The sequence below is a fragment of the Microcaecilia unicolor genome, chromosome 9 (assembly GCF_901765095.1).
Source record: "Microcaecilia unicolor chromosome 9, aMicUni1.1, whole genome shotgun sequence".
NCBI lineage: Eukaryota > Metazoa > Chordata > Amphibia > Gymnophiona > Siphonopidae > Microcaecilia > Microcaecilia unicolor.
The window spans coordinates 11,607,756-11,626,740 of record NC_044039.1 but is presented as its reverse complement, the minus strand read 5'-3'; the positions used below and the strand labels follow the sequence as shown (position 1 = coordinate 11,626,740).

Sequence of the window (18,985 nt, the reverse complement as noted above, 5' to 3'; positions counted from 1 at the left end):
ACACTTTTCAGCCTCTGGTTTTGAGTGCTTTGCTCCTGGTCTGATGGTCTCCAATTGAGCTTTGTGGGTGGCTTGAGTCTGCAGTCATATCTGTCTCTGGGGCCTGATGAATTTACTTTCCTCTTCCTTCACATCTCCCCTGTTTCCTGTGAAGCTCTTTTAAAGGTGGTTGTGCTCGAAAAGAAGAGGTTTTCTGGACAGTGTGGGACAGTCCTGATTCTTTATCTGGGAAACTGAGCTTGGGGGGAGCAGCCAGCAGTGGTAAGACTCGCAACTGGAAGGCTGGTGGGAAGGGTTCCTGACTCGCTGCTTGGGGCGTGTACTGCTACGTTTGTGACAGTCGGGGTGAATGGCCCTTATCTGCTGGTTTCTGTGGCATCTGTGAGGGTGTTCTGAGCGCAGTCTCCATTCTCAGCTCAGATTGTGCACATCCTTGAAGTTTCTCTAATCAGGCCTTGTTCTCTCAGTTCAGGTTGCAGATTTGGCCTGTTTCAGGGGCTGACTACAGAAGACATCTCTTGCGGCTCTTGCATGCAATGTTTACAATATCTGTGTTTCCCAAACTTGGTCCTGGAGGCACCACTGCCAGTCAGGTTTTCAGGATATCTACAATGAATATTCATGAGAGATTTGCATGCAGTGAAGGCAGTACATGCAAATCTCTGTCATAATTATTGTGGATATCCTGAAAACCTGATTGGCTGGGGTGCTTCCAGGACAAGATTTGGGAGCCACTGATCTAACTTTCAAGTGGTTGTAAAGAGAGTAAAGAACAGGTAGTGGTATTTAAGAGTGACCTCTTAACATGGAGAATAATTCTTGTAGCTGCTGTATTATAGTGAGTTGCTTGATTTACTTTTCTAGAGAAGTGAAATCATCAATGCAATTTATGAGCCCACAGAGGAAGAATGTGAATGGAAAACGGATGAAGAGGAGGAGATTTCAGTGAGTACCTGTAGTCCTATGTAAACAGATTAAATGGCTGTTAGGGTGCTATTTAGTATAGCAATTCAAAGATCTAATTCAGGAATGGGCAATCTATTTACACAGCGGACCACGTGAATGTCGGTACTACACCTAGCGGGCCATATTACATAACGTCAGAACCAGAAAGTGTAGAGCTGCATAGACCTGGGAAAGTAAAAAAAATTAAACTGGAAACTGATAGAGGCTATTCTGAAAATATTTGTCACCAAAACTCTGTTAATGAAGATTTTGTGTTTACTTCCCATGGACTTGTTGGGGGGAGAGGGAGAGAGAGAATTCAGTGGCAAGTCAGAGGTAGCCCAGTCCTGGTCTGATTAATCCGGGTTTAGCTGACAGCGGTGCAAAATGGCCACAGAATGGTATGCATCTGTTGCTAACTGCCAGAGTGCATTTTAGCCCAAATTTTCCTAGATTATTGCTTAGACCTGGAGTCAGCAACTCCGGATATCTGTAGCACATATGTATAAACTTTGTCCTGTAAATTTCAGATTAGTGAGTAACATCAGATCTATTTATTCTTAGTTTTAGAAGTGATTTCTTCAGTGTCCTAACGGTGGTTCTGAAGTGTATTCTGGTGACACCCCCCCTCCCCCCAAAAAAAAACAAAATCAGCTATGTTCAGGGCATCCACTATCAATATTCATGGTTTCCATGCATTGCCTCCGTTTGCATGTGAAATTTGTCATATGTATTGTGGGTATCCTGAAACTAGGTTAGGAGTCCTGCAGGAGATCAGAATAGGAACCACTGAGTGAATGACTCGTATCAGTTGATGTAAGCTGTCCAATTTTGAACCTAAAACCTATATCTTGCATTTTTCCTGCATGTGATCATTTTGAACTAATTCAAACTAGCCGTTGAGCCCGTAAAAACGGGCTAGAAAAGGATGGGGGGGTTGAAAGGCCCCCCCCTGGATAGGTCGCCGCCTCCCCTCCGCCACCCCTCCACCCGGGCTGGGAACCTGGCTTCACTATTCAAACCGCCAGAATGCAGCACACAGCTCATCTGAGCTGCCGTCGGCCTTCCTTCTTCTCTGCGTGTGTTCCGCCCTCGTGTGAAGTAACGTCGGCGAGGGCGGGGACACAGGCAAGTAAGGAAGGCCAATGGCAGCTCAGATGAGCTGTGTGCTGCGTTCCAGCGGTTTGAATAGTGAAGCCAGGTGGCCGGCCGGGTGGAGGGTGGGTGGCGGTGGCGACTCCGGGTGGGTGGGGGGAGCGGTAGCGGCAACCCTGGGGGGGGGGGGGAGCGGTGGCGACGGCGGTTCCCTCACTCGCAGGTGCGCAGGTTCCCTCTCTGTCATGCCCCCGTCATCACGTATTGATGCGGGGGCGGGACAGAGAGGGTCTAGTGAGTACGCCTCTTGCCATTTATATGTTTGATGGTTCCACAGTTGGACAGTGGAAGTTCTTACCATATACAGCAGTAACATGCTTTTTTCCTTTTCTTAAAGCTATAGACACAAGCCTTTGGTAATGGCAGCAAGATGACTTGGCTGTTTCTGTATCACTGTTTGACACATGCTCTGGCATATTTAAAAGGTGGTCTAAAACCTTTCATACCAGTTATACAAAACATAAAAGCTAAATTTTCCACACTCAAAAGCTAAATCATCCAAACCCAGAATCAATCTCCCACCACCAAGTCCCAAAAGTTCAAATAGGTAAGTCTTCAGGGCTTTGCGAAAGGAGAGAGAAATGTTCCAGCCAAAGATATTGAGGAAGGGAGTTCCACAATGCGCAGGCAAAAGAAAAAAATAAACCACACGTCCTCAGACTCCCACCGTACCCTAGTGGGAATGAGAGTGACTGACCTGTTTTAAGAGATTGCAGGGTGTGTGTTGGACGGTATGGTATTAAAGATGACAAATGGGCTGGAGTACTGGCATGCAAAACTTTCTTTAAATTTTTAACACTGTAATCAATGGGGAGCCACTATGAATGACAAAGTAAGAGGTAATGTGCTCAAAACGATCTGCCTTACAGAAGTCATGCTGCTGTATTCTGTAACATTTGAAGTCTTTTCGAAAGAAGGTGAAAACCTTTAGCTTCCTAAAAAAAAAAGTGAATGATTAGGATTTTTTTTTGTTTGTAATTTGAACTAATTTTGTACTTTATTTACTTTGTACACCACTTTGAACCCCGAAGCGGGGATACCAGTGGTCAGCAAGTTTAATATTTGATTTTGATTCTTTTCAAATGTAGTTGCAGTGTTCTTTACTCTGACATTCTCATTTGTACCTGAAGCGGGCAGTACTCCAAAGTTAAAAAAAAAAAAAAGAAAAAGTGCAATAAATTTGACCTTTTCCCCATATAGTTTGAGCAGTGAAAAGACTTGTTTAAGGGGATATATTTTCCTGTAATGCAGTTAGGCTAAAGACTTTTCATGCTCATCCTCCCAAGGCATAGGTTGTGCAGATGCCTTTAATACTGGGCAACGTTTTGTCATATGGATAAAATTGTCCTGGGCAAATGTTGTAATGCTGTTAACTTCAGTGATTAATCTGCTGTTGAATTTAATCAAGGAGGAAATGAAACAAAAGGCAAAACTTGAAGAAGAAAAAAAGGATGAAGAGAAAGAAGACCCAAAAGGCATCCCAGAATTTTGGCTCACTGTCATCAAGAATGTTGACTTACTGAGTGACATGCTTCAGGTAGGGTTATTAAAGCCCTTTGATTCTTCTTGATGTAATCTTTTTGTTTCAGGGTGCTTGTTACCATAGCAAACATTTTGTGCTGCTTTCATAGCCTGTAATTGTAGGGCATGCTTTTCTAAAACAAGCAACCCAGGGAGGAAAATTGTTGCTCTTTGTTCTGGAACGCTGCAGTCCTTACTTTGGCAGCTTAAAACTGGATCTATGAAGTTTGACGTTTTCCCTTTTGACAGTAAATAGAAGGCATGCAGTGACACCTCAATGAATTACTGAAGTACAGAAACCAAAATGAGGCATCAACTTTATTGTGTCCAGTACACCATATAACAGTGTTAGCTTGTGGTGAAGTTTTGATTCCATCTTGGGACACTGTAATGTGGTTTGCTGTTAGTCCACTTGAATGTAGAGAGACCATTGTACTAAATTTTGACTAGCTTCTTGCACTCTTTCCTTGGGTCAGGCCAGTACTAGATCTGACACCACAAAGCAGACCAAGGAGGAACTTTTTTTGAAGGGAAGCACATTTCAAGACAAGAACATGGCATCGGGGTACTAAATATTAAAACAATCCAGGCATGTAAAATTTCAAAGCATCTTGTGATTAAACTTTAACTGAAGGGATTTTCTTATCAGCCCAGAACTTCAGTAGTCCATTCTCCAAAAGATGGAGACAAAGTAGTTCTTTGTGGTTCACCCCTAAGGATATTGTGTAGCTGTAGAACACTTGGTATTTTCTCCATCTCAGTCGACGGATGGACTCTGCAGCTCCTGCTCTGTTCTACTGGGGCGGCTGCACCTGACCCAGTTAGCTGTGTCAGCAGTGGGTGACTTCCATTAGTCTTTCTGTCCCACACCATGGGGATAGCTTCAAGTCAGGTTACAATCTAACAATAGTGGAAAATGGGCAACATGGTCAAAAGACAGACATGACTATTAGGGAAGGGGGAAAGCTACAATAATGGGACGGAGGAGGGAAGATGAAAACGAAAGGAAGAAAGGTCCAAGGCATCTCCTGACAGGGAAGAATAGAAACTTATTTATATGCATCCTTAAAGTCTGTTTTTAAATTGTGGTATCTGGAGAAGAAGGGATACCAAAAGTGAATTCCACAGGTAAGGCCCATGTACTGTAAAGATAACATGCCTGGTATGTTCATGAATTAATTCTTGATAGCCCAGAATGATTGGTTTTGCTGTGCAGACTTATGTGCTCATGATGGGGTACTAATCTGTTGCCAGGTGCCAAGTCCCTCTCCTCATCACTTGCTATGGGTTGAGGTCTACTTCTGGTCTAGTAGTTCAGCTAGTTCCCAGTTGTGCTCTGGGGGCTTGAATCTGCTACTGCTCACCCAATTCAGCGCCTGCCTTCTCTGTCCCCGCTTCTCCCACACACCCCCATTCCTGTCACTTCTGCTTCCCTAGATGAGCAGCAGCACGTCAAAAGAAGCTGCAGCCACGCGGGAGCCAGACTCTTCATACTTGTGACTGACAATCCTTTCCTCTCAAAAAAAAATCATTTCCTGTTCCGGGGCACAGCCGGCAACCACGTGTATTTAGAGTCCGGTCCCGCATGGCTGCAGCTTGTTTTACTACTGCTGCTGCTCATTTAGAGAAGTGGCAGGGATGGATGTGTGTGTGGGGGAGCAGGGACAGAGGAGGCAGAGGCTGGATGGAAGGGGGGAGTGCAAGGGAAAGGCAGACGCTGGATGAAAGTGGTAAGAGGGCAGACACTGAGAGAAGGAGGGCATGCATGGGAGTGCAGGTGTTAGTGACTGAAGCCTGCCACAGATTTGTTTGTTGCACAAGCAGCATGGAGCTTCAACCTCGGGCAGTGGGTCTTGGGCATCCCTGCCAGTAAAGGTAGGTCTCTGTGCTGGTGGGGAAGGGCGGAGAGAAGACTTGAGAGGAAATGTGTAGCCTGGGAGTGCTCTGAGAGTTTGGGAACCACTGACCTGGGGCCTTCTCATTTCATCAAGCTGTCTCCCAGGTGAGTGGGAGTTGCTGGACAAGGTACTCTGGGGTAATATGCTGATGGCCAGGTTCTATCCTCTTCACAGGAGGGTTTGAGAATCTAAGTCAGGTGCTGTGGTTGACAGTAGTCATCAAAAAAACTACTATCCCAGTGGGGAAGGATAGCTTGGCCCTTAAGCATGTTCACAATTGCAAGTGGAATTTTCTTAAGCCTTTGTGGCTTGGGATAGGAGGGTAGTGTTCTATTGTAGATTAAAAACTGGTTAAAAGATAGAAGACAGAATAGGTTTACATGATCGGTCTTCTCAACGGAGAAGGGTAGATAGTGGGGTTCCCCAGGGGTCTGTGCTGGGGCTGCTGCTTTTTAACATATTTATAAATGGTGGGAGTAACTAGTGAGGTAATTAAATTTGCTGATGACACAAAGTTGTTAAATTGCAAGAGGATTGTGCAAAATTACAAGAGGACCTTACGAGAATGGGAGACTGGGCATCCAAATGGCAGATGTTTAATGTGAGCAAGTGCAAAGTGATGCATATAGGAAAGAAGTACGCGAACTATAGCTGTGTATTGCAAGGTTCCACATTAGGAGTCACCAACCAGGAAAGGAATCGTAAGTGTATCGTTGATACGTTGAAACCCTCGGCTCAGTGTGCGGATGCTAAGAAAGCAAATAGAATGTTGGATATTATTAAGAAAGGAATGGAAAACAAAAATGAGGACATTATAATGCCCCTTTGTATCACATCTCGATTACTGTGTGCAATTCTGGTCACTGCATCTCAAAAAAGATATAGTGGAATTAGAGAAGGGTGACGAAAATGCTACCCATGATTCTTCTGTAACACTAAATGTCTATTTTGTAATATATCTTCACGATTCATGATGTCTTGTAAGCCACATTGAGCCTGCAAAAAGGTGGGAAAATGTGGGAAAATGTGGGATACAAATGCAATAGATAAGAGATGAGATGACTTCCCTGTGAGGAAAGGCTAAAGTGGCTATAGGGCTCTTTTTTTTTTTTTTTTTTCTTTTTTCTTTCTGAGAAGTTCCGCGAGAAGAGGACATTTCTCTGGTAAGTGAATGCTATTTTGCTTTGGGAACTTAGATTGGGGTTTGAAGGGGGAGCCTATTCCGAAAGGATGGGCTCCACCTTAACCAGGGTAGGACCAGGCTTTTAGCATTAGCATTTAAAAAAGAGAGAGAGCAGCTTTTAAACTAGAAAGGGGGGGGGGGGGAGCTGACAGTCCTTGAAAAGCACATGGTTCAGGATAAGGTATCTTTCAAAGATATTACCAAAACAGGGAAGATGGGGTATCCTGATAGGTTGCAAAGAGACCATAGTAGATCAGGTGTCCTAAAATAAAAATCAGACAAGATTGCAAATCAATACTGTCAAGTACTAAGCATGATGTAAATAGGAACAACAAACATAGTTTGAAATGTCTGTATGCGAATGCCAGCAGCCTAAGAAAGAAGATGGGAGAGTTAGAATATATTGCGCTAAATTAAAAATTAGATATAATAGGCATCTCTGAGACCTGGTGGAAGGAGGATAACCAGTGGGACACAGTCATACCGGGGTACAAATTATATCGTAGTGATAGGGTGGGTTGAATTGGTAGAGGGGTAGTGTTGTATATTAACAAGAGCCTTGAATCAAATAGATTGAAAATTCTGCAGGAAACAAAACACTTTTTGGAATCACTGTGGATTGAAATTCCATGTGTAAAGGGGGAAAGGATAATGATAGCAGGGTACTACCGTCCACCTGGCCAGGATGAACAGATGGATGCAGAAATGTTAAAGGAAATTAGGGATGCACACAAACTGGGCAACACAGTAATAATGGGTGATTTCAATTACCCAGATATTGACTGGGTAAATGTAACATTGGGGCACGCTAGGGAGGTAAAATTTCTTGATGAAATCAAGGACAGTTTTATGGAGCAGCTGGTACAGGAACCGACGAGAGAAGGAAAAATTCTAGACCTAGTCCTTAGTGGAGCGCATGATCTGGAGCAGGAGGTAATAGTGCTGGGGCCACTTGATAACAGTGATCATAATATGATCGGATTTGATATTAGCTTTGAAGTAAGTATAAACAGGAAATCAAATACATTAGCGTTTAACTTTAAAAAAAGGAGACTATGATAAAATGAGCGGTGAAAAAAAAAAACCTTGGAGTGTGCGGGTCAAAATTTTACATCAGGCATGGATGCTGTTCAAAAACGCCATCCTGGAAGCCCTGGCCAAATATATTCTGCATATTAAAAAAGGAAGGCTAAGGGGAGGGGGACTTTGAAAAAAAGATTGCATTGGAGGCAAAAACACATAGTAAAGTTTTTTTTTTGGTATATTAAAAGCAGGAAGCCGCCAAAAGAATCAGTTGGACCGCTAGATGACTGAGGAGTTAAAGGGGCAATCAGGGAAGACAAAGCTGTAACAGAGAGATTAAATGAATTCTTTGCTTCAGTCTTCACTGAGGAAGATTTGGGTGGGATACCGGTGCTGGAAATGGTATTCGAAGCTGACGAGTCGGATAAACTTAAAGAATTCTGTGTAAACCTGGAGTATATAATTGGGCAGTTCTACAAACTGAAGAGTAGCAAATCTCCTGGAACCGGATGGTATTCATCCCAGAGTACTGATAGAACTGAAAAATGAGCTTGTGGAGCTATTTAGAAATATGTAATTTATCCTTAAAATCGAGCGTGGTACTGGAAGATTAGAGGGTGGCCAATGTAACGCCGATTTTTTAAAAAAAGGTTCCAGAGGAGAACCAAGAAATTATAGACCGGTGAGTCTGACGTCGGTGCCGGGCAAAATGGTAGAGACTATTATTAAGAACAAAGTTACAGAGCATATTCAAAAGCATGGATTAATGAGACAAAGTCAACATGGATTTAGTGAAGGGAAATCTACTACATTTCTTTGAAGGGGTGAACAAACATGTGGGTAAAGGTGAGCCGGTTGATATTGTGTATCTGGATTTTCAGAAGGCGTTTTACAAAGTACCTCATGAAAGACTCCAGAGGAAATTGGAGAGTCATGGGATAGAAGGTAGTGTTCTATTGTGGATTAAAAACTGGTTAAAAGATAGAAAACAGAGTAGGTTTAAATGGTCAGTAATCTCAATGGAGAAGGGTAGTTAGTGGGGTTCCCCAGGGATCTGTGCTGGGACCGCTGCTTTTTAACATATTTATAAATGACCTAGAGATGGGAGTAACTAGTGAGGTAATTAAATTTGCTGATGACACAAAGTTATTCAAAGTCGTTAAATCGTGGGAGGATTGTGAAAAATTACAAGCGGACCTTATCAGACTGGGCGTCTAATGGCAGATGACATTTAATGTCAGCAAGTTGAAAGTAATGCATGTGGGAAAGAAGAACCCGAATTATAGCTACGTAATGAAAGGTTCCACATTAATAGTCACAGACCAAGAAAGGGATCTAGGTGTTGCCATTGATACGTTGAAACCTTCTGCTCAGTGTGTTGCTGCAGCTAAGAAAGCAAATAGAATGTTAGGTATTAGGAAAGGAATGGAAAACAAAAATGAGGATGTTATAATGGCTTTGTATCGCTCCATGATGTGACCGCACCTCGAATATTGTGTTCAGTTCTGGTCGCTGCATCTCAAAAAAGATATAGTGGAATTAGAAAAGGTGCAGAGAAGGACGATGAAAATGATAAAGGGGATGGGACGACTTCCCTATGAGGAAAGGCTAAAGCGGCTAGGGCTCTTCAGCTTGGAGAAAAGGCAGCTGAGGGGAGATATGATAGAGGTCTATAGAATGAGTGGAGTTGAACGGATAAATGTGAAGCGTGTGGTTACGTTTTCCAAAAATACTAGGACTAGGGGGCATGCGATGAAGCTACAATGTAGTAAATTTAAAACGAATCAGAGAATCTTTCTTTACTCAACGTGTAATTAAACTCTGGAATTCGTTGCCAGAGAATGTGGTAAAGGCGGTTAGCTTAGCAGAGTTTTAAAAAGTTTGGACGGCTTCCTAAAGGAAAAGGCCATAGACCATTATTAAATGGACTTGGGGAAAATCTACTATTTCTGGGATAAGCAGTATAGAATGTTTTGTACCTTTTGGGGATCTTGCCAGGTATTTGTGACCTGAATTGGCCACTGTTGGAAACAGGATGCTGGGCTTGATGGACCTTTGGTCTTTCCCAGTATGGCAATACTTACGTACTCTTTAGCTTGGAGAAAAGACGGCTGAGGAGATATGATGGAGATCTTCAAAATGCGTGGAGTGGAACGGGTAGACGTGAATTGCTTGTTTACTCTTTCCAAAAATACTAGGACTAGGGGGCATGCAATGAAGCTACAAAGTAATACAGGTTAAAATGAATCTGAGAATATTTCTTCACTCAACATGTAGTTAAACTCAAATTTATTGCCAGAGAATATAGAAAAAGCAGCAGGGTTTAAGAGGTTTGGATAGCATCCTAAAAGAAAAGTCCATAAGCCATTTATTATAGAAACACAAAAACATGACGGCAGATAAAGGCCATATGACCCATCCAGTCTGCCCATCCTCTGTAACCCCTAATTCTTCCTGTTCCTAAGTGATCCCACATTCTTATCCCATACCTTTTTAAATTCTGCAACATTCCTTGACTCCACCACCTCCACTGGGAGGCCATTCCACGCCTCCACCACCTTTTCGGTGAAATACTTCCTTAGGTTACTACTAAGCCTATGCCCCCTCATTCCAGAGCTGTCCTTGATTTGAAAAAGGCTCTCTCCTGTACATAAATGCCCTTGAGATATTTAAATATTTCTATCATGTCTCCTCTCTCCCTCCTCTCTTCCAGCGTATAGATGTTGAGGTTCTTAAGCCTGTCCCTATAATTTTTGCATTGAAGACAGCTTACTAATTTCGTAGCCACCCTCTGGACAGACTCCATCCTGTTTATATCTTTCCGTAGGTGCGGTCTCCAAAACTGCATGCAGTACTCCAAATGAGGCCTCACCAGAGATTTGTACAACGGCACTATCACCTCCTTTTTCCTGCTGGTCATGCCTCTTTTTATGCACCCAAGCATCCTTCTGGCTTTGGCCGTCGCTTTTTCTACCTGTTTGAAAGCTTTAAGGTCATCAGACACAATCACCCCCAAGTCCTGATCTTCCTTCACACACTGGAGCACTACACCCCCTATACTGTACCGTTCCCTCAGATTTTTGCGACCCAAGTGCATGACCCTGCATTTTTTGGGATTAAACCTTAATTGCCAAATATCGGTCCATTCCTCTAGCTTTGCTAGGTCCTTCATGTCATTCACACCCTCCAGGGTGTCCACCCTGTTGTAGAGTTTAGCATCATCCGCAAAGAGACAAACCTTACCAGAAAGCCCTTCCACAATATCGCTCACAAAGATGTTAAAAAGAGCCGGTCCTAGGACTGATCCCTGCGGTACTCCACTGATGACATCCTTTTCTTCAGACCAAGCTCCATTTACCACCACCCTCCGTCTCCTACCATTCAACCAATTTTTTACCCAATCAATTACACTAGGTCCCACACCGAGGGCACTCAATTTATTTATCAGTCGCCTGTGTGGAACCGTGTCAAAGTCTTTGCTGAAATCCAAGTATACCACATCAAGCGCCAGTCCCACATCCAACTGTTTGGTCACCCAGTCGTAGAAGACAGATTGGTCTGACACTACCTGCCACTAGTGAAGCTATGCTGCCTTGGGTCCCGCATTCCATGTAGTTCAAGAAATGTCACAATTCCTCCTCTTCAGAATCATTTCCATTAGCTTACCACCGAGGTCAGACTGACAGGTCTGTAATTTCCAACCTCCTCCTTACTTCCACTCTTGTGCAAAGGAACCACATCTGCCCTTCTCCAGTCCACCGGGACCACTCCAGTTTCTAAGGAAGCATTGAAGAGATCTGTCAGCGGAGCCGACAGAACTTCTCAGAGTTCCTTAAGCACCCTCGGGTGTATCCCATCAGGCCCCATCGCTCTGTCTACTTTTAGTTCGGCATGCCCCTCACGAACACAGTCCTCCGTAAACGGGTCTTGGTCTACCATACATCCATCCCCTTTAGCCTTTGTTTTCTTCAGTCCTACGCCCGGTCTTTCATTCGTGAACACAGAGCTAAAATAATCGTTAAGCAGTTCAGCTTTATCCTTATCTTCCACACATTTCTCTCCCTCAGCTTTGAGCCTCACAATGCTATTGTGGCACTTCCTCTTGTCACTTACATATCTGAAAAAGATCCTGTCCCCCAATGTTACCGTGTTAGCTATCTTTTCCTCCATTTGCCGCTTCTCTTCGCTTATTTAGGTATTCTCTCCTGTCTTCATCTTTCTGAGTCGTCTTATAACATGCAAAGGCCAGCCTCCTTTTCCTTATCTTTTCAGCTACTACATTCAAGTACCAGAGAGGCCTTCTTTTCCTCTTATGTAATTTTCTAACATAAAAGTTAGTTGCCTTTAATATAGCTCCTTTCAGTCTTTGTCCATTGCTGTTCTACATCCTTCAGCTGTTCCCATCCTGGTAACTGTTCCTTGAGAAATTCCCCCATCTCGGCAAAGTTAGTTCCTTTTGAAATCAAGGACTTTCAATCTCGAATGAGCCCTCTCTTCTGTTTTAAAATTGAACCATACCATACGATGATCATTAGATGCCAAATGGTCCGCCACCTTGACGTCAGAAATGTACTCTCCATTCGTAAGCATCAGGTCCAGAACAGCTCCATCCTGCATCGGTTCCGTTACCCGCTGCTGGAACAATTTGTAGGGAATCCAAGATCTCTTTGCTTCTAGACAACCCCGCAGCCGGGACACCCCAGTCAACATCTGGCATATTGAAGTCACCTATCAGTTGTACTTCCCCTTTCCTGGCTATCTTGCAGATGTCTTCAATTAAGTCCCTGTCCATTTCTTCTGACTGTGAGGGAGGTCTGTATATCATTCCGATATAGATACATTTTCCTTTCCCTCTTTCCAGTTTAACCCACAGCGCTTCTTCCATACACCACATGTCCTAATCCCAGTCATAGGTCTCCGTGACCGCCACTAAATCCAAGTCCGCTTCCATCATTGTAGCCTCAAGATCTAGAAGTTTGTTTCCCATACTACGGGCATTGGTATACAAGGCTTTCCAGATTTTACTCTTCACTTCTATAGAGGCATTAGATGTCCTACCTTCCTTGGGGTTAATTATGGCTTCGTGGCCTTATACCCATACCCATCAATTTTAGTTTAAAGCCCTCTTTAGTACTTTAGCCAGCCTGTTGCTGAAGTCACGCCTTCCCTTCCTTGACAGATGGACACATCACCGCGCAGTACCTCTTGGAAAATCATCCCATGGTCTACGAAACCAAAGCACTCTCGTCGGCACCAACCATGCAGCCACGCATTTATCTCCAAGATGCAAGCTTCTTTCATTCGACCTTTACCTTCGACAGGTAGGATCGATGAGAACACCGCCTGCGCACCTAGATGCTTCACCCTCTGACCCAAAGCCACGAAGTTGGACTTGGAGAAAATCCACTGCTTATTTCTAGGATGAGCAGCATAAAATGTACTGTTTGGGGATCATGCCAGGTACTTGTAACCTGGATTGGCCACTGTTGGAAACAGGATGCTGGGCTTGATGGATCTTTGGTCTGTCCCAGTGTGGTAATACTTATGTTTTTATGTCTGTGACAGTTATAGTTAGGACTCTTCTGCAGTGGACACAATTGCCTGCCTTGCCAGATGTGCCAACAGTGGATTTGAGGACCACCTTTTTAGCAGATGCTCTTTATGACCTTCATGTTGGTTCTCAGGAATGCCTTGTGAGCAATTCTGAGTCTCTGGGCAGGCCTTACAGGCCCATTCTAAGGACTGGACTACCAGCAGATTAGGAAAACCATCTTGGCTCCAGAGGACAAAGAATGGACCCCTCAAAGAGGGAGGTTTGGGGGTTGCGTCACTCTCGCCCTGTTTCACCAGGAGTGGGTCCATGTCACCTCAGACCAGTGGGTTCTGGAGGTAGTCTGTCTAGGCTATACATCAGTGTTTGTAGAGCTGGTTTCAGATGCCTTCGTGGTTTCCCCCTGCAATTCTCCTTTCAGGTCTTGAACAGTTGATGCCACATTAGTTGCTCCAGCTAAAAACAGTGAAACCTGTTCAAGTCATAGGCAAGAACTTTCATTTATTTTATGGTGCCCAAGAAGGGAAGTTTTTTCTAGCCTGTTCAGGATCTGAAGGGAGCCAGTGTCTTTAGGTTTATGTACGAAAATTGGGAAATGTGTATGTGATGAAACAGTGGGTTTTTAAGCCTGTGAAGTGTATTTCTCCTAATTGGCCAGCAGATAGTGTTTTTGTTAAAGCTATTTCAGAAAACCTTTTTCTTTTCCAGATTAAGCTTGGTGAAAAGCAATCTGCAGTACCATTGGCCAGATACTTTCAAAGTTGGTTCTCTGGGCTCTGGCCCTGGAGTTCAAATCTAGCCAGGAGGTACTGGATTTTCTTTAGTCTCAGCTTGGGGGCACAGAGGAAAAACATCTGTGTCCTGAGACCCTGTTCAAGACTTGTGAGCAGTTAATTTCCTGAAATGCCCCAGATGCTACCCAGGTAGTAACAGTGTTTAGATAGCTTTAATATTGAATCCTTGTTACTGCTTGTTGCTTTTCTGTTTTATATCGTTCACTGTTCAAATTTTTCATGAATGATAAATCCATTAGCTCTGATTGTCTTGGACTGACTAAGAATCCTGGTGGTTTGTATTTTGGGTCTGTGGGTGCTTTCTAGGAACTGCGGGACCCCTGGGAGTTTGCCCCGGTGTCTTAGAAATTGCCGGGGAATAACTTGAGTGGGAGACTCACCCAGAGGCAAGTGGGACCCAGTCAGTGGGGTGGAGGGCGCTAGTATAGAGCACGTGCCCAGATGCAGGCGGGTCTGAACATCCTGGGGACGGATCCTCCAGGTGGCGCAGGATTAACCCCAGGCAGGTGCTAGGCATTATGTGACACTGTGCTTGCAGCAGGCAGACTGACAAGCGAGTTCCTGATGTTTTTGGACCTCGGAGGCCTATTTCCACGTTGCCGTCGGAGCCAATCACAAATGCTTCTCTGCTCTTGTGTTCTGCATCAGCTTTTTCAGGTGCTTCTATGTAGGGCTGTTGACTGTCATGGCAGCCCACAAGAGACCCCTCCACTGGGCACCATCATACTAGTTGTCTTCAAGTCCCCAACAATTCAAGGTTTAGCTCCCAGCCAGCAGGGACTTGGACCATCTCCTCAAGGGGATCCCCTGGACTGGTTGCTTACCACAGACAAGTCTGATAGGCTGGGTTGCTCATTGTCTGGGTCAGGTGTGTTTGGTCTCTGTAGAAGGCCTCCTGGAATGTCAATCCAACATATCCAGGGCTTGAACCGTTCACCTGGCATTTTCTCACATCAGTCTTCTATGAGGAAAGGCAGTCGGGGTGCTATGTCAGTGCAGTGGCATACCCTAACAAGCAATGTTTGATCAGTAATGTAGTTGTCCCAATTTGGAGAGATTGGATTTGTTCTTGGTGGAATGTTATCTAGTGATCTCATCTACTCATATAATGAGAATAGACTGTGCCAGCACCCCTTGGATCCAGAGAGTTGAGAATGTCAGCCTTTCAGATCCTAGTAGATCTTGGGATTCCTCACTTCAGCCTCATGGCATTGAGCCAGAACAGTGTGCCCCATTTCTTCAGCTGCAAGAGCGTTCAGCATCTCGTCTGGCTGTGTTATAGGGTACCTCGCCTGGTGGGATAAAGCTTTGGTGTATCCCATCAGTCTGGCTGGTCTAGCAGTATAAGGAAACTTACCCTTCATTTCCTTTCCTTTTTCTTGAGCCCTGTTATACCGTTCCAGGACCCACCAGGGACAATGGAGTCCTAGTAGTTTTCGGCTTTGGGCTGTCCTTTCCTGTTCAAGGGTTCCTTGGTTGATAAGTGGTTCCATGTATACAGGTTCCTTTAGTTGGTTCTTACCTCTGATATTAGCATACTGGTAATATTCCTGGCTGCATCATCTGTTGTCTTAAGTCTCTGCTAACATCTGTTGATAGGGGGGGACACAACCTGTCAGTCTGGACTGAACTAGTATAACTCAAGGAAAGGAAATTAGGTAAAACGTTTCACCATTTAAAGCAGGAGTGTCAAACCTCAGCCCTCTTTGGGTCAGGTTTTCAGAATTTTCCCAGTGAATATGCATGAGATTTATTTGTGTACAACGGAGGGGGCGGTGCATGCTAATAGATTTCATGCACATTCATTGGGGAAATCCTGAAAATACGACTAGACTGACTGGCCCTCAAGGACAGAGGTTGGACACCCTGATTTAAAGGCACATGGCATTAGAATCCGAGTAAAGATTTTGATTAAGCTGAAGGATTGGCCAGTTAAATTGATAAACTCTGCCCTAATAGTGAACTAGGTATAGCTAAAAGGTAAATAGTTTCAATGTACTTTTGAAGAGTAATGAGTGAGCACCAAATGGTAACAGATGGGCAGCTGAGAAATGGTGGTGCAGTTACTGAGATGCCTTCTCCATGTCTTCCTTCTTGGAGAACTATTGTCAGCATGCATTCTGGCACATGCTACATTAAACAGAACTTAACTAAACCTGGGTTGATGCTTAACTGCTGCTCTTTCCAAAAACATGATTCACTATCTTACAATGTGCTTTGTTTCTCATCATACAGATGTGTGGTTTGGTAAGAGTACTCCTTTTGTTTTTAAATCGAAAATCTTATTTTACTAACAGGAACACGATGAAGCTATCTTGAAACATTTGAAAGACATTAAAGTAAAATTTTCAGAAACGGGTCAGCCTATGGTAAGTTCACTAAGTTTTTATTCTTGCTATTGTAAGATTTTTTTTTGGGGGGGGGGGAGGGGGGGTCTCATCTTCAGCTATTGTAACCTGCTGGGGCATGGAAACACGAACCTTTGATAGTCTCCCTAGGGTTCCTTCTTTTTACCACAGTCCTCAGAGGTAGTTCCTGAAACCTTAACAGCTAATCTTGAGCAGCAACTGTTCCCTACAAAGACTGTGCAGTAACTTAGTAAATGATGGCAGATAAAGACCTGAATGGTCCATCCAGTCTGCCCAACAAGATAATTTTACATGGTATGTGATACTTTATATGTATACCAGAGTTTGATTTGTCCTTGCCATTCTCAAGTTCGGAAGCTAATATCGAAGCCCCTTAAAATTTACATTCAAGCCCATCCATATCTGTTCAATCACGATCAGGGCGTAGACCGTAGAAGTCTGCCCAGCACAGGTTTTGCTTCCCAATTAACCGACGTTGCCACCCAGTCTCTTCTGAGATTCCATTGATCCATTCCTTCTAAACAAGATTCCTTTGTGTTTATCCCAAGCATGTTTGGAGAGTCTTTGTCACATTCTAGATTGCCCTGGATTTTGGACTTTTTGCTGTTGTCCCACATTGCATGAAAAATGTAGATAATGTAATCCTGGGATGATAAGAGGGAAGTTTTTTGGGAACATGACTTGGTTTTTGTTTTGAAAATTACTAGCTAAGAGACCACTGGTCTCCAATTCTGTGATATCCTTTTAATGTTTGTAAAATGTCTCCTGAAGGGTCACAGCACCTCGCCAGCCCTACAGTTATAAAAGGCATAAAGGTAACTATTCCACTAATTCCAATCAGTGTTTCTAAGTGAATTACAAATAAGACGCAAGTTATTTGTTAGTGGGGTCCCGCAGGGGTCTGTGCTGGGTCCGTTGCTTTTTAATGTATTTATAAATGACCTAGAGATGGGAATAACTAGTGAGGTAATTAAATTCGCCGATGACACAAAATTATTCAGGGTCGTCAAGTCGCAGGAGGAATGTGAACGATTACAGGAGGACCTTGCGAGACTGGGAGAATGGGCGTGCAAGTGGCAGATGAAGTTCAATGTTGACAAGTGCAAAGTGATGCATGTGGGTAAGAGGAACCCGAATTATAGCTACGTCTTGCAAGGTTCCGCGTTAGGAGTTACGGATCAAGAAAGGGATCTGGGTGTCGTCGTCGATGATACGCTGAAACCTTCTGCTCAGTGTACTGCTGCGGCTAGGAAAGCGAATAGAATGTTGGGTGTTATTAGGAAGGGTATGGAGTCCAGGTGTGCGGATGTTATAATGCCGTTGTATCGCTCCATGGTGCGACCGCACCTGGAGTATTGTGTTCAGTACTGGTCTCCGTATCTCAAAAAAGATATAGTAGAATTGGAAAAGGTACAGCGAAGGGCGACGAAAATGATAGTGGGGATGGGACGACTTTCCTATGAAGAGAGGCTGAGAAGGCTAGGGCTTTTCAGCTTGGAGAAGAGATGGCTGAGGGGAGATATGATAGAAGTGTATAAAATAATGAGTGGAATGGATCGGGTGGATGTGAAGCGACTGTTCACGCTATCCAAAAATACTAGGACTAGAGGGCATGAGTTGAAGCTACAGTGTGGTAAATTTAAAACGAATCGGAGAAAATTTTTCTTCACCCAACGTGTAATTAGACTCTGGAATTCGTTGCCGGAGAACGTGGTACGGGCGGTTAGCTTGATGGAGTTTAAAAAGGGGTTAGATAGATTCCTAAAGGACAAGTCCATAGACCGCTATTAAATGGACTTGGAAAAATTCCGCATTTTTAGGTATAACTTGTCTGGAATGTTTTTACGTTTGGGGAGCGTGCCAGGTGCCCTTGACCTGGATTGGCCACTGTCGGTGACAGGATGCTGGGCTAGATGGACCTTTGGTCTTTCCCAGTATGGCACTACTTATGTACTTATGTACAGATTAATACAAGATAAGACATACTAATAGCAAACCTAATGCTGTCTGAAACGGAATAGTTTTGATATGTAGCTATGTTTATTTTTTAAAAAGCTAAGAATTATTCTCATTAGGTAGAGGTGGACCAAGCATAGCAGCTTCATAATGTGAGCAAGTGCAAAGTGTGGGGAAAAAGGAACCCGGCTATGTCATACAAGAAAGGGATCTAGGTGTCGTCGTTGATGATACGTTGAAGCCTTCTGCTCAGTGTGCTGCTGCAGCTAAGAAAGCAAATAGAATGTTAGGTATTATTAGGAAAGGAATGGAAAACAAAAATGAGGATGTTATAATGCCTTTGTATCGCTCCATGGTGCGACCGCACCTCGAATATTGTGTTCAATTCTGGTCGCCGCATCTCAAAAAAGATATAGTGGAATTAGAAAAGATGCAGAGAAGGGCGATGAAAAATGATAAAGGGGATGGGACGACTTCCCTATGAGGAAAGGCTAAAGCAGCTAGGGCTCTTCAGCTTGGAGAAAAGGCGGCTGAGAGGCAATATGATCGAGGTCTATAAAATGAGTGGATTTGAACGGCTTTTGAGCAGG

The 18,985-nt window shown here is 43.8% G+C and overlaps 1 protein-coding gene across 4 annotated transcripts in view; it reads left to right on the top strand.

The window, feature by feature from the left end:
- Positions 1-18,985, top strand: part of NAP1L1 (nucleosome assembly protein 1 like 1) — a 64,789-nt gene that overhangs the window by 32,611 nt on the left and 13,193 nt on the right. For 3 of the 4 annotated variants that reach the window (XM_030214134.1, XM_030214135.1, XM_030214132.1), the window contains 3 exons: positions 865-945; positions 3,509-3,637; positions 16,368-16,439. In XM_030214134.1, coding sequence (XP_030069994.1) covers positions 865-945; positions 3,509-3,637; positions 16,368-16,439 — 282 coding nt within the window. The remainder of the gene's footprint in view (positions 1-864; positions 946-3,508; positions 3,638-16,367; positions 16,440-18,985) is intronic. The other variant, XM_030214133.1, reaches the window with a different exon arrangement.